This window comes from Pelophylax lessonae (genome assembly GCF_965119305.1).
Source record: "Pelophylax lessonae genome assembly, chromosome: 1".
NCBI lineage: Eukaryota > Metazoa > Chordata > Amphibia > Anura > Ranidae > Pelophylax > Pelophylax lessonae.
This window is the reverse complement of record NC_138768.1, coordinates 150,593-174,484: the sequence shown is the minus strand read 5'-3', so window position 1 is coordinate 174,484 and position 23,892 is coordinate 150,593. Positions and strand designations below refer to the sequence as shown.

Below are 23,892 nucleotides of genomic sequence, written 5' to 3'. Positions count from 1 at the left end.
ACTATGTAACATCCACAGGCTTTCCTTTATCTAGGTGGCAGCTCACTTCATCGTAGAAGGTTAATAGATTGGTTTGTCAAGAACGATTTTTCATGAATCCATGCTGATTACTACTAATAATACAGTTTTCATTACTAAAGTCTTGTATGTGGTCCCTTAACATCCCCTCCAAAATCTTGCAGACTATTGATGTTAGGCTGACCGGCCTATAGTTACCCGGGATATATCTCGGCCCCTTTTTAAATATTGGTACCACGTTGGCTTTTTTCCAATCAGCTGGCACCATACCCGTCTGTAAACTATCCTTAAAGATCAAGAATAATGGTCTGCCAATCACCTGGCTGAGCTCTTTAACCACTTAAGCCCCGGAGGATTTGGCTGCTAAAGGACCAGGGGTTTTTTTGCGATTTTTTTACTGCGTGATTTAACGGACAATTGCACGGTCGTGCGACGCTGTACCTAAACGAATTTGACGTCCTTTTTTTCCCACAAACAGAGCTTTCTTTTGGTGGTATTTGATCACCTGTGCGATTTTTTGATCACGCGCTATAAACAAAAAAAGAGCGTAAATTTTGCAAAAATAACAATATTTTTCACATTTTTTTATATGAAATTCCCCAAAAAAAAAAGTAAAAATCAAAATTTTTTAACATTTTTCGGCCAATTTGTTTTATGCTACCTATGTTTGGTAAAAAAAAATCGCAAAAAGCGTATTTTGATTGGTTTGCGCAAAAGTTATCGCGTTTACTAACAAAGGGAAAGATTTTTGTCATTTTTGGTGTTTTTTTTTTTAACGCGTAATGGCGGCGATCTGCGATTTTTTTTTTTCGGTACTGCGACATTGCGGCGGACAGATCGGACCCTTGACTGACATTTTTGACACTTTTGGGGTTACCAGTGACATTACTGCAGTAATCAGTGCTATACATATGCACTGTTACTGCAAAAATGACACTGGCAGGGAAGGGGTTAACTTTATTGGACAGGGAGGGGTTAAGTGTGTCCTAGGGGCGTGCTTTCTACTGTGTAGGGACATTGCTATTGGTGTAAAAGCAAAGATCAACCGTTCTACATAGTAGAACGGTCAGATCTTTACTTTTACACAGGGAGAACTGACAGGCAGCTTGTTTACACAAGCTGCTCTGTCTTTCTCCCTTCACAGGAGCGATCGCAGTGTGACTGGCGGACATCGAGTCCGCCGGTCACACGCACTGACTTGCCTGTGAACGAGCCGCGGCGGGCGCGCGCCTCGGCGGGCGCGCGCCCGCCCGCGATAGGCTCGCAAGTCAGTGACAGGCGAGTGACGTACCGATACGTCACTCTGCCTGGCCGGGGCTGACCGCCGCAGTATATAGTCGTGCGGCGGTCGGCAACCGGTTAAGAACCCTCGGGTGCAAGCCATCCGGTCCCGGTGATTTATTCATGTTAAGTTTCTCTAGTTTAGTTCTAAGTCTATCTTCTGTTCGCAATGGCGGCACTTCCTGAGGTGTGTTGTTTAGTTCGGCCTTACAAGCTGGGTTCGTGTAGCCCCCCGATTCTTTTGTGAAGACTGAAGAGAAGAAATTATTTAACACTTCTGCCTTTTCTCTGTCCTCTGTGGCCAAATTTCCTTCATCATCTTTTATGGGGCCAATGTGTCCTGACCTCGCTTTCTTACTGTTTATATACTTAAAGAACTTCTTGGGGTTCTTTTTACTCTCTTCCACTATATGTCTCTCGTGTTCTATTTTAGCCGCCCTGATTTCGCCCTTACATTTCTTATTACACTCTTTGTAATGCTTGAATGCTGCCAATGACCCCTCAGTCTTGTATTTTTTGAAGGCCTTTTCTTTAGTATTAATATGCATTTTATGTTGGAGTTTAGCCACCCAGGGTTTAGTTTTGCTCTTTTACATTTTTTTCCCTTTGGAATGCACTGGCCAATCCCTTTGTTTAGTATGCTCTTGAAGCACTCCCATTTTTCCTCCGTGTTCTTTGTTCCCAGGGTTCTATCCCATTTGATATTTTCTAGCAGAAAGAGCAGTTATGGGAAATTGGCTCTTTTGAATTTCAGTGTCCTTAAATTACCCTTGTGTTTCCTATTACTGTAATTAATACTGAAACTTATTGACCTATGGTCACTGTTTCCTAAGTTGCCCCGTATTTCTATATCCATGAGCAGGTCTGTATTGTTGGTAATCAGTAGGTCAAGTACCGCATTTCTTGTCAGTGCGTTCACCATCTGACCAATCCTATCTGTAAAATGAGGTCTGCCTCCCCCTCCTCCCTCTGGTGGGGGGGCCTATAGCATACGCCCACTATTACTTTCCCCACCGTGCCTTCCCTTTGAAGCTCTACCCATAGGGATTCTGCCTCGTCCATAGCTCCATTATTAATATCATCCCTCATATTTACCTGTATACTGTTCTTAATATACAGACATACCCCTCCCCCTTTTGTACCTTCTCTATCCCTGCGATAAAGGGAATACCCCTGAATGGTCGCCATCCAATCATGAGAGCTTTCGAACCAAGTCTCTGTTATCCCCACAAAATCTAAGTCCTCCTCAATCATCTGCAGCTCCAGCTCTTCCATCTTGTTGGCCAGGCTTCTTGCATTGGTAAACCTCGTAATTTTGTCCGGTTGCCTATATCCTCATTTGATGTTGTTTTTAGGCTGCTCTTGTGATTTTTTCCCCATACCCCCCCTGGGTTTAGGAGCTCTGAACACCCTACTGCTAATGTCCCCATTTGTGTCCTCTGAATCTTGCTCCGCACTGGCTAATTATACATCTGTACCCTCCCCCCCCCCATCACCTAGTTTAAGAGCCCCTCTAACTTTATGGCCATCCTCTCACCCAGTACGTTGCAGTTTCTAATAGAAGAAAATATCCTGAAAAAGATTTGGATAATTCAATTTTTTTTTTTTCACGTACCTTGTTCTTAATGAAAATATACTTACCTTCCTTCCTCTTCCTCCCTCTGTGGCCGCGGCCCGCGCCGTCACTTCCGGTTCAGGAGCTGTGCAGGGATGACTGCACCGGAAGTGACGAGCTGGGCCGTTGTAGGACATTCTGGGACTCTGACGTCACCAAAGAGGACGCTCCGGCTTCAGCTGCCCACACCTGAGATGTCAGCGCTGGACAAGACATTTTCAAGGTAAGTATTTCTTCTAAAAGGTAAGTGAAACGGGACAGTTCAGAGGCTAAATGCACTAGCCCTGACTGTCCCAGGGGTATTTTTAGGTAAAAAAAAATGTTCAGGGTGGAACTCCACTTTAATTTAGCGCACTTAAACCAGCCTGCCCGGCAACAAAGTTAATACAAAATTTCACATTATCCTAAGTATAAACACAGAACACCCCATGATACAGACAATAGGAAGAGACCACCAGTGACAGACTGTCCGTCTCCTACATCGAAGTACATGGAATACACATCTAAGCATTGCTTTGATTATTTAGGAGTCCCAGACTTCATGACAACAGGCTACAACAGTCTATAGGTCTCACAGTGTAAAGTGGGATTAAATCTGCATATTTCTTGATAATTATTACTGTCCCATTTTAAAGTAATCCAAACCATATTGTGTGTCCATTAAGTCCATAATTTTCTCGGTCACTCTGTGTCCCTAATAGACACAGGGTGACTTACACATAGGAGGGGCGGGGACCTGAGACAGGGATTTCCCAACTTCTCTAAGGTAAGCTGGGTTACCTTAGGTTGGTCCCAACCAAAGTGACTCCCATCACAGGGGCAGCTGGAAAAGTTGATATCTATGTTCACGACTGGGAGGAAGCTGTATACTGAAGGAAGTCCACAAGTACAGTGGGGGTCGCGGTTCCGTTACAACCGGTGTAGGTGTGAGGAAGGTACAGGGGACCGGTGTAGGTGTGAGGAAGGTACAGGTGAGCTTTATAGGTGTGAGGAAGGTACAGGGGACCGGTGTAGCTGTGAGGAAGGTACAGGTGAGATTTATAGGTGTAAGGAAGGTACAGGGGACCGGTGTAGGTGTGAGGAAGGTATAGGGGACCTGTATAGGTGTGAGGAAGGTACAGGGGACCGGTATAGGTGTAAGGAAGGTACAGGGGACCGGTGTAGGTGTGAGGAAGGTACAGGGGATCGGTGTAGGTGTGAGGAAGGTACAGGGGACCGGTATAGGTGTGAGGAAGGTACAGGGGACCGGTATAGGTGTGAGGAAGGTACAATGGACCGGTATAGGTGTGAGGAGGGTACAGGGGACCGGTATAGATGTGAGGAAGGTACAGGGGATCGGTATAGGTGTTAGGAAGGTACAGGGGACCAGTATAGGTGTGAGGAAGGTACAGGGGACCGTTGTAGGTGTGAGGGAGGTACAGGGGACCGGTGTAGGTGTGAGGAAGGTACAGGGGACCGTTGTAGGTGTGAGGGAGGTACAGGGGACCGGTGTAGGTGTGAGGAAGGTACAGGGGACCGTTGTAGGTGTGAGGGAGGTACAGGGGACCGGTGTAGGTGTGAGGAAGGTACAGGGGACCGGTGTAGGTGTGAGGAAGGTACAGGGGACTGGTATAGGTGTGAGGAAGGTACAGGGGACCGGTATAGGTGTGAGGAAGGTAGAGGCGACCGGTATAGGTGTGAGGAAGGTACAGGGGATCGGTATAGGTGTGAGGAAGGTACAGAGGACCGGTATAGGTGTGAGGAAGGTAGAGGCGACCGGTATCGGTGTGAGGAAGGTACAGGGGATCGGTATAGGTGTGAGGAAGGTACAGAGGACCGGTATAGGTGTGAGGAAGGTACAGGGGAGCAGTATCGGTGTGAGGAAGGTACAGGGGACCGGTATAGGTGTGAGGAAGGTACAGGGGACTGGTATAGGTGTGAGGAAGGTACAGGGGATCGGTATAGGTGTTAGGAAGGTACAGGGGACCGGTATAGGTGTAAGGAAGGTACAGGGGACCGTTATAGGTGTGAAGAAGGTACAGGGGACCGTTGTAGGTGTGAGGGAGGTACAGGGGACCGGTGTAGGTGTGAGGAAGGTACAGGGGACCGTTGTAGGTGTGAGAGAGGTACAGGGGACCGGTATAGGTGTGAGGAAGGTAGAGGCGACCGGTATCGGTGTGAGGAAGGTACAGGGGACCGGTATAGGTGTGAGGAATGTACAGGGGACCGGTATCGGTGTGAGGAAGGTACAGGGGATCGGTATAGGTGTTAGGAAGGTACAGGGGACCGGTATAGGTGTAAGGAAGGCACAGGGGACCGTTATAGGTGTGAGGAAGGTACAGGGGACCGTTGTAGGTGTGAGGGAGGTACAGGGGACCGGTGTAGGTGTGAGGAAGGTACAGGGGACCGTTGTAGGTGTGAGAGAGGTACAGGGGACCGGTGTAGGTGTGAGGAAGGTAGAGGCGACCGGTATCGGTGTGAGGAAGGTACAGGGGACCGGTATAGGTGTGAGGAAGGTACAGGGGAGCGGTATCGGTGTGAGGAAGGTACAGGGGATCGGTATAGGTGTGAGAAAGGTACAGGGGACCGGTGTAGGTGTGAGGAAGGTACAGGGGACCGGTGTAGGTGTGAGGAAGGTACAGGGGACCGGTATAGGTGTGAGGAAGGTACAGGGAACTGGTATAGGTGTAAGGAAGGTACAGGGGACCGGTATAGGTGTGAAGAAGGTACAGGGAACCGGTATAGGTGTGAGGAAGGTACAGGGGACCAGTATAGATGTGAGGAAGGTACAGGGGAGCGGTATCGGTGTAAGGAAGGTACAGGGGAGCGGTAAAGGTGTGAGGAAGGTACAGGGGACCGGTATAGGTGGGAGGAAGGTACAGGGGACCACTATAGGTGTGAGTAAGCCAAAGGAAAATGATCCAATTGCAGCCACCCATTAAAGATGACTGTAACGAGACCCTGGCTCGCTCGCTTCCGCTCTCCCGACACTCCTCTGCTTCTAGTGAGTCAGCTTGCAGATCGCAACGTCTGAATGTTCGGTCAACCAAGGATCCGGGATCTGAACTACAGCTATGTGCCGTTCAGAATCCATTAGAACAAACACCAAGCAGGCTGTATGTAAGTTCAAACAGGAAGACGATTTATTGGAAGAACACAACACACTTTTATACAGAATTTGGAACATCCTGCCCCCAAAAACCGCTTTCCCATTGGTCAATTGCACAGTAGATGCCGTTCTCCTTCAGGTCCTCCTTAGCCATGCAAATGAGGACTTGAAAATGAGTCAGCAGGGATTGGCCCGTTAGCTTGCTTAGAAGAACTGTTATGTGTAAGGAGACAGAAGCCCCCAGGGGACAATCAATGTACACAATAGCCAGATACAGAACAATGGTTCCCTAATGAGCCCCCAATACACATTACTCTGAGTGTCAATACATCCCTTAGCAGACAACAGGTGAGTTCATTAGCACACCTGACAATAGGTGAATGGAAAGCCACCTCAGACAAAAGCAACATTGTTAGACAGTCAGTCACCTCATTGAACTTCCTGGAATTACCATATTAGGAGTTGTACTTCCTGGTCAAAGACCTCATGGCAAATGGGAACAAATCTCAATATTTCTACATGGAGACCTTGCTGACAAATATAAAGCAATCCAAACCATCATCCATCTGTCCTTAAATTCCAGTGACGGTGAACACCGTCACAATGACTTCTTCAGGCGAGTAGGTTGCCAGTTCCACCCAACACTTTTGTGTTCTATTTAATTGAAGCTCCCAAGGCAGCTGCCTGTTCTGTCTCCCCTTGGCCCCCCATCCCCCGTGTGATATGCAGGTTTATGAAGTATCTCAGGTCTCTCCATCCTTGACTTGTTTTTTAGCCCCTGAGAGGAAACTTCATTCGCCTTCACAGTTGCCTATCAGAGCTTTACTCCATCTGTGGGGAGGGGTCTCAGGCCCTCCGGACCCGCGCACTGTCTCTGGCCATCCTTGACGCTCTGCAGCAGAACAGACAGCTGGCCCAGCACAGCGCTTATGGAGCCGGAACACACAACTCCTTTGTAGAGGTAAAACCCCTCCAATCATTCCATACACGGACTGAGCAGAGCACACTGGCGGTGGTGTGATTGGTGTAGACAATGCTCAGATTGTCGGTCTTGTTTCATTCACAGGTGTTGGTGCTGTCCACCCGCCCGGGACAAGAAGTGGCCTCTGAGCTGAATGAAGGGTTGAAGGAATCTGATCTGAGTTCATTGCGTAGACTGCTGGTTGTCCAGTTGTCATGTGATGTGGAGGACGGCGTGAGCAACGAGGCCTCTCCTGACCCCACCAGAGATCCGGATCACAGTATGTAGTATGAACATGTTTCTAGGAGTGTGGTCCCTTCACTCCATCTTCTACATACATGACGTGTCATTCCTGGTTATGTTCTCCATCTCCTCCATACCCCTCCCTCTTCTACATACATGACGTGTCATTCCTGGTTATGTTCTCCATCTCCTCCATCTTCTACATACATGACGTGTCATTCCTGGTTATGTTCTCCATCTCCTCCATCTTCTACATACATGACATGTCATTCCTGGTTATGTTCTCCATCTCCTCCATACCCCTCCCTCTTCTACATACATGACATGTCATTCCTGGTTATGTTCTCCATCTCCTCCATCTTCTACATACATGACATGTCATTCCTGGTTATGTTCTCCATCTCCTCCATCTTCTACATACATGACGTGTCATTCCTGGTTATGTTCTCTATCTCCTCCATACCCCTCCCTCTTCTACATACATGACGTGTCATTCCTGGCTATGTTCTCCATCTCCTCCATACCCCTCCATCTTCTACATACATGACATGTCATTCCTGGCTATGTTCTCCATCTCCTCCATACCCCTCCATCTTCTACATACATGACATGTCATTCCTGGTTATGTTCTCCATCTCCTCCATACCCCTCCATCTTCTACATACATGACATGTCATTCCTGGTTATGTTCTCCATCTCCTCCATCTTCTACATACATGACATGTCATTCCTGGTTATGTTCTCCATCTCCTCCATCTTCTACATACATGACATGTCATTCCTGGTTATGTTCTCCATCTCCTCCACCTTCTACATACATGACATGTCATTCCTGGTTATGTTCTCTATCTCCTCCATACCCCTCCCTCTTCTACATACATGACATGTCATTCCTGGTTATGTTCTCCATCTCCTCCACCTTCTACATACATGACATGTCATTCCTGGTTATGTTCTCCATCTCCTCCATACCCCTCCATCTTCTACATACATGATGTTTCATTCCTGGTTATGTTCTCCATCTCCTCCACACCCCTCTGTCTTCTACATACATGACGTGTCATTCCTGGTTATTTTCTCCATCTACTCCATACCCCTCCCTCTTCTACATACATGACTTGTCATTTCTGTTTATGTTCTCCATCTCCTCCATACCCCTCCATCTTTTACATACATGACATGTCATTCCTGGTTATGTTCTCCATCTCCTCCATACCCCTCCATCTTCTACATACATGACATGTCATTCCTGGTTATGTTCTCCATCTCCTCCATACTCCTCCATCTTCTACATACATGATGTGTCATTCCAGGTCATGCCTAGTTATGTCCTTGCTCTCCTCCATATCAGGCAGGACAGTGAGGCCTTGATATTTCTGGTGATGTTCTCAGTCCATTCTGTGGCCCTCAGCATTCCTTATATGATATTTAGTTCCATGTTCTAGGGATTTCTGGTGATGTAAAGTTCTATGTCTCTTGTAGGGTCTCACATCTATGACATTGAACTCCGGGTGAGTGCCGGGGATGTTCTCAGTCTGGAGAGTTTCTTCAAAGCCTGGCTGTTTGAATCTGAGAGGGAAGAGGTCCGCCTTATCTTTCCCAAAGGAGATAATAAGTGTGAGTGTACAGAATATAGCGCTACCTCTGCAGGAGTCGCCTGGATATTGGATTGGCCAGGTCTCCCACTGATTACTCTACAGCCAGATACAGGGTATTTTCATATAGCCAGGTGCACACACTCTTATGCTCGTTATCTTCAAAGATTAGTCTAGGGGATTTGTTTTTTATTTTATTTGGAGAACTTGGATAGTAGAAGGATACTCCAAATTAACTATTCATAGGTGAGGACAACTCTCTCAATAGAACAGCACAGATGAGGACAACTCTCACTTAGCCTCACTTGGCTTGAACTGAATAACAGATCATCTGCTGGACCATACAGCCTTGGTATAGGATGAACAAGTCCCTTGGTAGCTGTCACTATCTGGAGTCAGTTTCGGAGGCCAGTAGCTATGGCAGTGGAGTAGCACCCACTGACAGGTTGAATAGATATTCACGCAGGTCACCCTGGCTGACGATACGGGTTCACCTGAGGTGCGGGGTCTAAGTACTAAACGGTATTCACCAGAGCTCCGGGTGGTGGAGATGGGCTTTGCTGCTTGTTGGTACCAGGTTGCAGTCCTCAGGATAGCCCAACCAGGAGGTGAGCAAGCCATGGTCCAGTAGCAGATATAGCAGGTAGGGATCAAGCAGAAGCGTAGTTGAGGAACAAGCCAAATGTCGGTAACAAATGGTAGCAAAGACACGGTCGGCAGTAGGAGAAACAAGAGCAAGATATTGGCTGGTGAAGGCACAATATTCTGGCAACCAGGAAGTGCAGAGACATTGCTAATATCAGGAAGTTCATGGGAGGAGCAAAGAGTTCAAGGTTCAAGGCAAACAAGATTCAAGGCAGGATCATTCAAGGAATTGTCTAGAGAGCTGTCAAGCATTCCAGGTAGCAGAGAGCTGTCAAGCATTCCAGGTAGCTCAGCAAGCAGAGTCATTGCCAGACACAGCAGAGGTCCCAGGTTCAGGTCCAGGTCTTGACAGTAGCTGAAGGAACTCAGTGATCCTTGGCTCTTCAAGACACTAGCCAGTGTCTCCTTTAGCTTGCACCCAATATCTGACTTCTTGCACCCAGAGGGGGATCTAACACCACACTTCCCCAGGGATCCCCTGTGGGGGGGTCTGTACTCGCAAGGTTCCTGAAGCACACACAGCAGCCCTCTTTAGTGGTACCAGACAGAATCCATGGACAGCCTCCCTCAGTCAGGACCATGGGTTGCAACTTCAATGTTTCAGGTCAACTACCTAAGGCCACATAGCAGCCTGTGCTGGGGGAGGCAGCAGCCCCCTCCCCACCTGGACCTAGAGGTAGACTGGACTACCAGCCCATGTGACCTTCAGATATAAATACAGGTACCCAGCATGCTTTGGGGTACATCCTCTTCTAATTGGCCAGGGCTGTACAGATGCTGTACAATCTGCTTTGTTTCCACCCACTGTCCAATATACTCCTTAGCTATTGGATTGGTGTGAAACATCCAGACAGCATGAGCAGCACCAGAGCACACTGAGCAGACCTCACTAAACAATCACAGCTCTCTGTTAAGCAGAGAAACCAAAAATGATGTACACCTATCTAGGAGGGCACTACAAGTATATTAGCATTATATGGGGGGGGGGGGGTGGGGCATCTTGTTTTATATACTGGATATAAAGGTTATACTGAGTGTATAGGATATTATCATTATATAGAGGGGGGGTCATTCACACTCTGGGGGTGTAGCCTCTATAATAATCACCTTACCTAGTATGCCATCATTTTATAGGGGGGTCATTCACACTCGGGGGTGGGGGGGGGGGGTTGCAATGATCTTTTTTGAACTTCCCCATGACATGAACCCCCCATTCCTCTCCATCTACAGTACAGATCATCTGCGATGTGCACCGCCCTCTCCTCCCTCCCAGTCTCCTCCTCGGAGGTCTCCCTCATGATGGTGAACAGGAGCGCACCCCCGGAGTCCCACAGACCATCCGGATCCTTCGGTAAGAGTCTGATTCCCCCCCCCCCCCATGGCCGGCCTCTGCTCTGTATTTAAGTGGTGACTGCGATCTTCTCTCCTTCCAGAGCTCTGTCCTCTCAGGGAGTGTGTGGCTCCATGCTGTATGGACTTTCATCCATTCTCAACCCCACTGCATGCTGGGAACTGGACTGGGATCAGCTGGAATTCAACCAGGAGAATTTCCAGGCCTTGTGTCACTGTCTGCAGGTGCAGCTAATGAGATGGGATGAGTTGGGTGGTCCCAGTATGATAGCTCCTCCCTGTAGGTGGTCCTGGTATGATAACTCCTCCCTGTAGGTGGTCCCGGTATGATAGCTCCTCCCTGTAGGTGGTCCCAGTATGATAGCTCCTCCCTGTAGGTGGTCCCAGTATGATGGCCCCCTCCTGTAGGTGGTTCTAGTATGATAACGCCCTCCTGTAGGTGGTCCCGGAATGATGGCACCCTCCTGTAGTTGGTTCCGGAATGTTGGCTCCTTCCTGTAGGTGGTCCCTGTATGATAGTTCCTCCCTGTTGGTGTTCCCAGTAGTAGCACTGCCCCCTAGAGGACTGCTGGATATAACACTTTCTGGATTCCCTTGGGTTACTCGTAACAACTGGTTGCAGAAACTTATCACTTTAAGTCCTTGGCTCAGTCATGATCAGTCCAGGGGATTTTGTTTTGTAGTTTTATTTAGAACTGGGATAGGAGAAGGGATGCGTGGGATACTCCATAGTTACATAGTAGGTGAGGTTGAATAAAGACAATAGTCCATCCAGTTCCCCCTGTGTAGGTGTGTGTGGACCTATTCATTTCTCATACCCCTGAATGTTTTTTTTCTTGAGATGTATGTCCAATAGTCTTTTAAAAGTAGCCATACTCCCCGCAGTTACTACCATTTGTGGCAGGGAATTCCACAGTCTTGTAGCTCTAACAGTAAAGAACCCCCCGCATAGCCTGAGGTTAAATCTCTTCTCCTCTAATCGCATTGTATGTCCTAGAGTCCTCATGCATTCCTTGCGACTGAACAGTTTTTTTTTTCTGTGCTCTGATCACCGATGAGGTATTTGTAAATCGCTATCATGTCCCCTCTCAGGCGTCTCTTCTCCAGGGAGAATGAATCTAGTGCCTCTAAACGCTCTTTATAATTAAGGTCCTCCAATCCCCTAATAAGTTTTGTTGCCCGTCTTTGTACTGTCTCAAGCTCCAATACATCCCTTCTGAGCACTGACGACCAGAACTGGACAGAATACTCCAGATGCGGTCGGACCAGAGTTTTATAAAGTGGAAGGATTATAGTCTTATCTCTGGAATACATCCCTTTCTTTATGCATGCTAATATTCTGCTGGCTTTGGCAGCTGCAGCTTGACATTGCATGCTGTTGCTAAATCTATCTTCCACTAAGACTCCCAGATCTTTCTCCATTTTGATACCCCCAGAGGTTCCCCCCCTAGCTTGTATATTGCTTTTATATTATTGGTCCCTAAGTGCAATACCTTGCACTTCTCCACATTAAACCTCATTTGCCATGTCGTTGCCCACTCTGTTGTTTTGTTTAGGTCATTCTGTAAGATTTCTGCCTCACGATGTGAAGTTATTGCCCTGCTTAATTTTGTGTCATCTGCAAAACCTGAGATCGAGCTACTGACCCCGTCCTCAGTGCTGTTTATGAATAAATTGAAAAAATTGGTCCCAGAACTGAGCCTTGGGGGACCCCACTTACCACCACCAGACCAGTCGAAGTATGCGTTGTTTATTACCACTCTTTGGACACGCCCCTTTACCCAGTTCCTTATCCAAGAGCAAACCTTGTGGTTGAATTTATAAATCAAGCGTTTGTGGGGAACTGTATCAAACGCCTTAGCAAAATCCAGGTACACCACATCCACTGGTCTCCCCCTATCTAGCTCACAGCTCACCTCCTCGTAGAATGTTAACAGATTGGTTTGACACGAATGCCCCTTTGTAAACCCATGCTGATTACTGCTGATGATATTGTTTTCTTTAGCAAACTCTACGATATAGTCCCTTATCATCCCCTCCAGAAGTTTACATACTATCGATGTCAGACTGACAGGCCTATAATTTCCCGGGATATGCCTCTGCCCCTTTTTTGAATACCGGTATCACGTTAGCTTTCCTCCAATCCCCTGGTACATCTCCTGTCCTAATACTGTCAGCAAAGATCAGGAACAGTGGTCTAGATATAACCTTACTGAGTTCTTTGAGTACTCTCGGATGTACGCCATCCGGGCCTGGTGATTTGTTTGTGTTATTTTTATCCAGCCTTTCCCTGATTTCACCCTCTGTTAGCCATAGTGGCAAGTCCTGTGTATTACTACTAACCATACAGTCATGGTCAGTGTACTCCATACAGTCATGGTCAGTGTACCCCATACAGTCATGGTCAGTGTACCCCATACAGTCATGGTCAGTGTACCCCCATACAGTCATGGTCAGTGTACCCCATACAGCCATGGTCAGTGTACCCCATACAGTCATGGTCAGTGTACCCCATACAGTCATGGTCAGTGTACTCCATACAGTCATGGTCAGTGTACCCCATACAGCCATGGTCAGTGTACTCCATACAGTCATGGTCAGTGTACCCCATACAGTCATGGTCAGTGTACCCCATACAGTCATGGTCAGTGTACTCCATACAGTCATGGTCAGTGTACCCCATACAGCCATGGTCAGTGTACCCCATACAGTCCTGGTCAGTGTTCCCCATACAGTCATGGTCAGTGTACCCCATACAGTCATGGTCAGTGTACTCCATACAGTCATGGTCAGTGTACCCCATACAGCCATGGTCAGTGTACCCCATACAGCCATGGTCAGTGTACCCCATACAGTCATGGTCAGTGTACCCCATACAGCCATGGTCAGTGTACCCCATACAGTCATGGTCAGTGTACCCCCATACAGTCATGGTCAGTGTACCCCATACAGTCATGGTCAGTGTACCCCATACAGTCATGATCAGTGTACCCCATACAGTCATGGTCAGTGTACCCCATACAGCCATGGTCAGTGTACCCCATACAGCCATGGTCAGTGTACCCCATACAGTCATGGTCAGTGTACCCCATACAGTCATGGTCAGTGTACCCCTCCGTTTCCTGTGTAAAGACTGAGGAGAAAAAAGCGTTCAGCACGGTTGCTTTTTCAGTGTCCTCTGTAACCATCCTCCCATCATTGTTAATTATGTGTGCAATATGCTCTGCCCTAGCTTTTTTGCTGTTGATATATTTAAAGAATTTCTTTGGGTTCTCTTTACTATCCTCCGCTATTTGTCTCTCAAAGTTGATTTTAGCTACTTTGATTTCGGATTTACATTTATTATTTGATTCCTTTTATAGCTGGAAAGCCGATACTGTGCCCTCTGATTTATATTTCCTGAAGGCCATTTTTTTTCTCTAATAAGTTTATTTACATTGCAGTTTAGCCAGCCAGGTTTGGCTTTGTCTCTTCTAAATGTATTTCCCATAGGAATGCACTGCAAGATGCCTTTGCTTAATATGTTCCTAAAGCATTCCCATTTTTCCTCCATGGTCAGTGATCCCAGGGTTTGGTCCCAGTTTATTTCCTCTATCATTGAACACAATTTGCCCTTCTGAAGTTTAGGGTTCTTATCTTCCCCTCGTGCCTTGTTATGTTGTGATTTACGCTAATTGTGATCGGTAGAATCCAGGTTGTCGCAGACTCCTACATCTGAGATTAGATCTCCAACTAATAACTATTCACAGTCTTGAGGACAACTGACTTTAGGATGCGGCAAGGCCGCTGCTTCACTTTGCCACTGAAGTGAAGATATTTTAGGTGTTCCTGCTTGCAATTCTCTTCAGGGCTCTAAACTTGGCACCCCCTTTCTCTCTCTCTGTGTGCTGACACCCGTCCACTGACTCTATCCTCTGAAGTGGTCCCCTTCCTGGGCAGACCCCTGGGCAAGTTCCACTGTACTCCCAGATACTGTTTTTCCAGAGTCACTGTTGCCTCCAACTCCACCAGTCAGCTTTCCTGGACCTCTGGATTCAGCCCCACACTTTGGTTCACCAGGCGGACTGCCTGTGACCACCATCCACAGCTACAGAAGAGGAGACAGCCATCACCCTCCTTTTCGGGACCTGGCTTCCCGCCCAAAGACCCCCTGCCTCATGTGCTCCTGGCTTTTATACCCCATTCCATGATGCACCACTCTCTGTGCCAAACCCATGGGACCTTATCAACGCCTGTGTGTCATTGGCTGGGTTTCCTCCACTTTCATATGTACCTCTCTATTGGATACAGTGGGGACACTCCCTCAGCCCATGGAACACATGGAACAGGCCTAACTAGTAGATCCAGTTCCCTGATAAGCAGAGAAATCAAATGCTTTACCTATTGCTTCCCTATACCTACTATCTAGCATCTGACTAGGAGGGTGCTACACAGTATAATAGTGCCCTCCTGTAGGTGGTCCCAGTACGATAGCTCCTCCCTGTAGGTAGACCCAAGAGGATAGCTCCTCCCTGTAGGTAGACCCAATAGGATAGCTCCTCCCTGTAGGTGGTCCCGGTATGATAACGTCCCCCTGTAGGTGGTCCCAGTATGATAGCTCCTCCCCGTAGGTGGTCCCAGTATGATAGCTCCTCCCCTTAGGTGGTCCCAGTATGATAGCTTCTCCCCATAGGTGGTCCCAGTATGATAGCTCCCTCCTGTAGGTGGTCCCAGTATGATGGCCCCCTCCTGTAGGTGGTCCCAGTATGATGGCCCCCTCCTGTAGGTGGTCCCAGTATGATAGCCCCCTCCTGTAGGTGGTCCCAGTATGATTGCCCCCTCCTGCAGGTGGTCCCAGTATGATAGATTCTCCCGTAGGTGGTCCCAGTATGATAGTCCCCTCCTGTAGGTGGTCCCAGTATGATGGCCCCCTCCTGTAGGTGGTCCCAGTATGATAGCCCCCTCCTGCAGGTGGTCCCAGTATGATTGCCCCCTCCTGCAGGTAGTCCCAGTATGATAGATTCTCCCGTAGGTGGTCCCAGTATGATAGCCCCCTCCTGCAGGTGGTCCCAATATGATAGATTCTCCCGTAGGTGGTGTCAGTATGATAGCCCCCCTCCTGCAGGTGGTCCCAGTATGATAGATTCTCCCGTAGGTGGTGTCAGTATGATTGCCCCCTCCTGCAGGTGGTCCCAGTATGATAGCCCCCTCCTGCAGGTGGTCCCAGTATGATAGATTCTCCCGTAGGTGGTATCAGTATGATAGCTCCTCCCTGTAGGTGGTCCCAGTATGATAACGCCCTCCTGTAGATTGTCCCAGTATAATAGAGCCCTCCTGTAGGATGTCCCAGTATGATAGCTCCTCCCAGTAGGTAGACCCATTATGATAGCTCCTCCGGGTAGGTGGTCCCAGTATAATAGTGCCCTCCATTAGGTGGTCCCGGGAGGATGGCACCCTCCTGTATGTGGTCCCGGTATGTTGGCACCCTCCTGTAGGTGGTCCCAGTCGGATAGCGCCCTACTGTAGGTAGTACAAGGAGGATGATGCCCCCCTATGGGTCCTCCTAGCTCAGCCTGACATGCAATGTTGGAGGTGCCTTCCAGAGGACTTCCAGATGGAATATTCCTTTTGGGCTGGAGCCCCATTTGGATTGGTAGGTAGGTGAGAGGGCTCCAAGTTTCACTGCCATAGAGAAGGGATGGGGTGAGGACACTGTGGAAGATTTGAGGCCAGACTCCTATTGGTAAGTTTAGGTAGTACAGCTTTCTCCTGATGATGAAGATTCACTGCTGGGAAATGGGATAAAGGCCAAAGTGTGCCCCTCCCCCACCATGAGCTGGGAACTACTACAGCAGGATAGGTTGGAGGTCCAGGCATTTTTTGCTCCCCATTCTGTTAGAGCCCAAGGAGGCCGCCTCTTCTGGCAACCCTTTGTCACCACCCTCTATATGACTTCCTCTCTCTCCATCCCCCCTCCTCTATCCCCATTTCCTTTCTCCCCCCTCCTTTTATATCCCCCCTTTCCTCTCACCCCCTCCTCTATACCCTCCTTTCCTCTCCCCCCCTCCTCTTCTATCCCCCTTTCCCCTCACCCCCTCCTCTTCTATCCCCCTTTTCCTCACCCCCTCCTCCTGTAACCCCTCTTTCCTCTCACCCCCCTCCTCTTCTATCCCCCCTTTCCTCTCACCCCCCTCCTTCTTTATCCCCCTTTCCTCTCACCCCCTCCTCTTCTATCCCCCCTTTCCTCTCACCCCCCTCCTCCCCTCCCCCGGTTATTCTCTTCTCTATCTTGCAGAGCGGAGCGCTGTCCCTCTTGGGGTGCAGTAGTCAGCGATCGGTGACGTGGGCCCCCCCAGTTTTGTCACATTTCATTATCTCAGCATCGGACTCAATGGCGTTACTGCTACGTCCGCTGGCTCCCCGGGAGCTTCTACTTCTCATCAAACCGCCAACACTTCCCGGACCCATCACAGAGGGCGCTCTCCAGCGAGTCCAGGTATGAGGGGGGCGTCCTACTTCACTGTACCGTCATACTGGGGGGGTTCTACTACACTGTACCTTCTTACCAGGGGAGGGGGGCGTCCTACTACACTGTACCTTCATACTGGGGGGGTTCTACTACACTGTACCTTCTTACCAGGGGAGGGGGGCGTCCTACTACACTGTACCTTCATACTGGGGGGGGTACTGCTGCACTGTACCCTCATACTGGGGGGGTACTGCTACACTGTACCCTCATACTGGGGGCGTCCTACTACACTGTACCTTCTTACCAGGGGAGGGGGGCGTCCTACTTCACTGTACCTTCATACTGGGGGGGGGGGGGGTTCTACTACACTGTACCTTCTTACCAGGGGAAGGGGGCGTCCTACTACACTGTACCTTCATACTGGGGGGTTTCTACTACACTGTATCTTCATACTGGGGGGGTTCTACTTCACTGTACCTTCATACCAGGGGAGGGGGGCGTCCTACTACACTGTACCCTCATACTGGGGGCGTCCTACTACACTGTACCTTCTTACCAGGGGAGGGGGGCGTCCTACTTCACTGTACCTTCATACTGGGGGGGGGGGGGGGTTCTACTACACTGTACCTTCTTACCAGGGGAAGGGGGCGTCCTACTACACTGTACCTTCATACTGGGGGGGTTCTACTACACTGTACCTTCATACTGGGGGGGGTTCTACTTCACTGTACCTTCATACCAGGGGAGGGAGGCGTCCTACTACACTGTACCTTCATACCAGGGGAGGGGGGCGTCCTACTTCACTGTACCTTCATACTGGGGGGGTTCTACTACACTGTTCCTTCTTACCAGGGGAGGGGGGCGTCCTACTACACTGTACCTCCTTACCAGGGGAGGGGGGCGTCCTACTTCACTGTACCTTCATACTGAGGGGGTTCTACTACACTGTACCCTTATACCAGGGAAGGGGGGCATCCTACTACACTGTACCCTCATACTGGGGGGGCGTCCTACTTCACTGTACCTTCATATTTGGGGGGGGGGGTTCTACTACACTATACCTTCATACTGGGGGGGTACTGCTACACTGTACCCTCATACGGGGGGGGGGGGGTTCTACTACACTGTACCCTCATACTGGGGGGGGGGGGTGCGTCCTATTACACTGTACCCTCATACCGGGGAAGGAGGGGTTCTACTATACTGTACACTTATACCAGGGGAGGGGGGCCTCCTACTACACTGTACCTTCATACTGGGGGGGGGGGGTTCTACTACACTATACCCTCATACTGGGGGGGGGGGGTTCTACTACACTATACCCTCATACTGGGGGGGGGGGGGTTCTACTACACTATACCCTCATACTGGGGGGGGGGTTCTACTACACTATACCCTCATACTGGGGGGGGGGGTTCTACTACACTGTACCTTCATACTGGGGGGGGTTCTACTACACTGTACCTTCATACTGGGGGGGGTTCTACTACACTGTATCTTCATACTAAGGGGGGGGGGTACGTCCTACTACACTGTACCTTCATACTGGGGGGGGTTCTACTACACTGTATCTTCATACTAAGGGGGGGGGTACGTCCTACTACACTGTATCCTGTTTGGTACTAAAGGAATGGAGGTGTGTGCTTCCCAGCTGGTCATTTTTTAGTTTGCACCCCATGGATATTACACAGCCATTCGTTTGTTCAATACCAGTCATGGATGGGAGGAGGTTGGGGGAGGATTGGGCCATCTCCATGCTCACCTGTTTCCCAACCATCCATCAGCATTCATGTGCTTCCATTGTGGAGACACTCGGGTTGAGTAGTGTTAGGAAGTGTTAGGACTGCAGGATACACAGGGTGCCTTGTAGAGGCCTTGCAGCTTACACATGCGTTAGCAAATGTGTGTTAACCAAACCCCTGTTATTACCCTACATTGTTAGACCGGTTTATTTGGTTTGTTAGCAGACTGGTGGGTGAGTATATCAAGCTAGGGGCCGGCTGGTTTCCACACACCTTTTTTAGTCCCCCTTTTTCTTCAGTTTTTTCTACACTGTATCCTCATACCGGGGGAAGTTGGCATTCTACTCAATGTACCCTCATACTGGGGGGGAGGGGTGCGTCCTGCTACCCTGTACCCTCATACACTGGGGGAGGGGGGCATCCTACTACACTGTACCCTCATACTGGGATACTGGGGGGGGGGGGTGCGTCCTACTACACTGTACCCTCATACTGGGGGGGGTGCGTCCTACTACAATGTACCCTCATACTGGGGGGGAGGGGTGCGTCCTGCTACCCTGTACCCTCATACACTTGGGGAGGGGGGCATCCTACTACACTGTACCCTCATACTGGGGGGGAAGGGGTGCATCCTGCTACACTGTACCCTCATACACTGGGGGAGGGGGGCATCCTACTACACTGTACCCTCATACTGGGGGGGAAGGGGTGCATCCTGCTACCCTGTACCCTCATACACTGGGGGAGGGGGGCATCCTACTACACTGTACCCTCATACTGGGGGGGAAGGGGTGCATCCTGCTACACTGTACCCTCATACACTGGGGGAGGGGGGCATCCTACTACACTGTACCCTCATACTGGGATACTGGGGGGGGGGGGGTGCGTCCTACTACACTGTACCCTCATACTGGGGGGGTGCGTCCTACTACAATGTACCCTCAAACTGGGGGAAGGGGGCGTCCTACTACAATGTACCCTCATACACTTGGGGAGGGGGGGCGTCTTACTACACTGTACCCTCATACTGGGGGGGAGGGGTGCGTCCTACTACACTGTACCCTCATACACTGGGGGAGGGGGGCATCCTACTACACTGTACCCTCATACTGGGATACTGGGGGGGGTCGCGTCCTACTACACTGTACCCTCATACTGGGGGGGTGCGTCCTACTACAATGTACCCTCATACTGGGGGAAGGGGGCGTCCTACTACAATGTACCCTCATACTGGGGGAGGGGGGCATCCTACTACACTGTACCCTCATACTGGGGGAAGGGGGCATCCTACTACAATGTACCCTCATACTTGGGGGGGGGGGTGCATCCTACTACACTGTACCCTCATACTGGGGGGAGGGGGCATCCTACTACAATGTACCCTCATACTTGGGGGGGGGGTGCGTCCTACTACACTGTACCCTCATACACTGGGGGAGGGGGGCATCCTACTACACTGTACCCTCATACTGGGATACTGGGGGGGGTCGCGTCCTACTACACTGTACCCTCATACTTGGGGGGGGTGCGTCCTACTACACTGTACCCTCATACTTGGGGGGGGTGCGTCCTACTACAATGTACCCTCATACTTGGGGGGGGGGGGGTGCGTCCTACTACACTGTACCCTCATACTGGGGGGGGGGTGCGTCCTACTACACTGTACCCTCATACTTGGGGGGGGGAATGCTGTACAGATTGGTAAATTGGGTGCACTCCTGTAGAAGTCCCCCGGCTCTGTATTTAACACAACTCTCTCTCCTTTCTCAGGAAGCTCTGGGGGGGTTGGAGGAGGACACGCTGTACAACCCTCTACAGATCAGCAGCAATCTCTACAAACAACTACAGGTGACACTTTCCCAGCCTGCACCTCCCCCGCGTCCCATCACTCCAGTCTTCCGAGGTGGGAGGAGTCAGAGCCGCCAGGTGAGGCAGACACAGGAAATGCCTGGCTGATTATTTCCTCCTCTTGTTACATTTCCAGCTTTTCTCATCTTCATTAATTGAGGGGTGAAGTAACTCATTCAGGTTATACTGCCACCTACAGGAGGATGGGACACTGGCAAACATATAGCCCTAGTATAACTCCTCCCACCACCCAGCATGCCACTTTGGTAGTGTTCTCGGAGGACAGACTTTTTCTCAGCTCTGATTTGCCCATTTCAGCCATTTATTCTTCATTTTAAACTTCCTCTTCCATTGAGGTCAGTCGGGATTCCTCACTACATGATGGCTGTCCAGAGGGGCTGTACCCGGGCCTGACCTCAGGGTGCCGTACCTGGGCCCTGCTGCACTGGACAGAGGAGGAATGAGTACCTGTCTGAGGTCCTCCTCTGTGCGCACTAAGCCCACCTGGGAGGGGGTTGGAACTCTTCCCCTATGAGAGGAAATTTGTTAGAACCACAGCAGGGTACAGACTAACTATCAGTGACCTACCTTAGAAGGACAACCACAGGACCGCATCCTCTAAGGATTCTACTGACCGGCAGCTAGAGTCTCAGAGTCCCTCAAAAGAGAGTGGAGGTCAGCGGAATCCCATGTAGGAGGTCTAGGCGGAGGTCAGCGGAATCCCATGTAGGATGTCTAGGCGGAGGTCAGCGGAATCCCATGTGGGATGTCTAGGTGGAGGTCAGCTGAATCCCATGTAGGAGGTCTAGGTGGAGGTCAGCTGAATCCCATGAAGGAGGTCTAGGTGGAGGTAAGTATAATCCCATGAAGGAGGTCTAGGCGGAGGTCAGCGGAATCCCATGTAGGATGTCTAGGCGGAGGTCAGCGGAATCCCATGTAGGATGTCTAGGTGGAGGTCAGCGGAATCCCATGTAGGATGTCTAGGTGGAGGTCAGCTGAATCCCATGTAGGAGGTCTAGGTGGAGGTCAGCTGAATCCCATGAAGGAGGTCTAGGTGGAGGTGTATAATCCCATGAAGGAGGTCTAGGCGGAGGTCAGCGGAATCCCATGTAGAAGGTCTAGGCGGAGGTCAGCGGAATCCCATGTAGAAGGTCTAGGTGGAGGTCAGCGGAATCCCATGTAGAAGGTCTAGGTGGAGGTCAGCTGATTCCCATGTAGGAGGTCTAGGCGGAGGTCAGCTGATTCCCATGTAGAAGGTCTAGGTGGAGGTCAGCTGATTCCCATGTAGAAGGTCTAGGTTCCAAAAAAGATAAGTGCTGAACAGCACCCCCTTTCCTGCGCTCGGAACCTGGTCCTCAGGCTGTCTCAATCCCGGAACTCGTGCTGATAATAGGCATCCATGATGGCTAGGCTTTGCTGCCCCTTACGACCAGGGTGGTCGACCAGACACTGAAAATACAAAGCAAAAGAAGGGCGCACCAGCCTAGCGCATTATCCTCAGCAAGTTTATTTGGATAAAATTGTTTAAAATCAAATACTCACAAACAAACATGAAGTTCAGGCACATCAATTCCATACACCTGCCTCCTACCAGAGGATCAACGTCTTTACTGGAAGCAGGGGTCTGACGCGTTTCGAGGCCGTGCCTCTTCCTCAGAGCCTCTGAGGAAGAGGCACGGCCTCGAAACGCGTCAGCCCCCTGCTTCCAGTAAAGACGTTTATCCTCTGGTAGGAGGCAGGTGTATGGAATTGATGTGCCTGAACTTCATGTTTGTTTGTGAGTATTTGATTTTAAACAATTTTATCCAAATAAACTTGCTGAGGATAATGCGCTAGGCTGGTGCGCCCTTCTTTTGCTTTGTATTTTCAGTAGAAGGTCTAGGTGGAGGTCAGCTGATTCCCATGTAGAAGGTCTAGGTGGAGGTCAGCTGATTCCCATGTAGAAGGTCTAGGCGGAGGTCAGCGGAATCCCATGTAGAAGGTCTAGGTGGAGGTCAGCTGATTCCCATGTAGAAGGTCTAGGTGGAGGTCAGCTGATTCCCATGTAGGAGGTCTAGGTGGAGGTCAGCTGATTCCCATGTAGAAGGTCTAGGTGGAGGTCAGCTGATTCCCATGTAGAAGGTCTAGTTGGAGGTCAGCTGATTCCCATGTAGAAGGTCTAGGTGGAGGTCAGCTGATTCCCATGTAGAATGTCTAGGCGGAGGTCAGTGGAATCCCATGTAGGAGGTCTAGGCGGAGGTCAGCTGATTCCCATGTAGGATTTCTAGGCAGAGGTCAGGTGAATCCCATTTAGAAGGTGTAGGGGGGAGCGTCAGCTGAATCCCATTAATTAATTTCCTTCAGCAGTAGGCGTCCTCAGATCCTTGTATGGATCATTGTATTCTGATTGATTGATCTTTGTATTTAGCCTTTCTTGAAGAGCCTAACGTTATCTAGATTGGCCCGGCTCAGGCTTTGCTGGGTTCTGGTGTTGGCAGTTACTTATCACTGGTGGTGGAGGCTGTTCAGCTTTAATGAATGTGTACTGTAAGATCCATTGTCATCACTACTCCATTGCCGGGGGGTAGGATTGGCGGGGAAGTCCCCCTCACGGTAGTCTCTCCCTCTCTTGTGTTTTTTCCTGGCCCATTTCAGCTCCCTCTCTATGGTCCTAGGCTTGGGTTCTGAATGGCCCTGTCTCTGTGCACTAGATACTCTCTAGTGCGATCCTCTTCAGGTGAGTGGGGTAGTTCCTTCTCCCTGTATCTGGGGGATATGGCTTGTGGAGTACTTCCATCTCTGGGGTTACCGCCTGGTTCCTCGAATCAAATAGCTTTCTTCATGTTGGGGGATCATGCCTTGAGCTGGCTCAGACTCCACTGGGCAGCACCTGGGTGTGGTAGTGTCTTCACTCCTGGGAAGGGGGTGGGGGTCCTCCCTGTGACAGAAGTATAATGGTCCCAGCTCTGGAGTTCTGAGTATTATCCTTGCTAGCACTGTCTCCCCCCCCCCCCCCAATGACAATGCATTGGAAGCTTGCTCTCCTTGGCTGGTAGGCTCTGCTCTTAGAGAGGACGCC

At 49.8% G+C, this 23,892-nt stretch overlaps 1 protein-coding gene across 1 annotated transcript in view; it reads left to right on the top strand.

Annotated features, from left to right (window-relative positions):
• M1AP (meiosis 1 associated protein) overlaps window positions 1-23,892 on the top strand; it is a 36,939-nt gene that overhangs the window by 10,851 nt on the left and 2,196 nt on the right. The window contains exons 2-8 of the mRNA XM_082243504.1: window positions 6,778-6,963; window positions 7,069-7,243; window positions 8,689-8,823; window positions 10,677-10,797; window positions 10,880-11,021; window positions 17,071-17,271; window positions 20,757-20,912. Of these exons, the coding sequence (XP_082099630.1) occupies window positions 6,778-6,963; window positions 7,069-7,243; window positions 8,689-8,823; window positions 10,677-10,797; window positions 10,880-11,021; window positions 17,071-17,271; window positions 20,757-20,912 (1,116 nt within the window). The remainder of the gene's footprint in view (window positions 1-6,777; window positions 6,964-7,068; window positions 7,244-8,688; window positions 8,824-10,676; window positions 10,798-10,879; window positions 11,022-17,070; window positions 17,272-20,756; window positions 20,913-23,892) is intronic.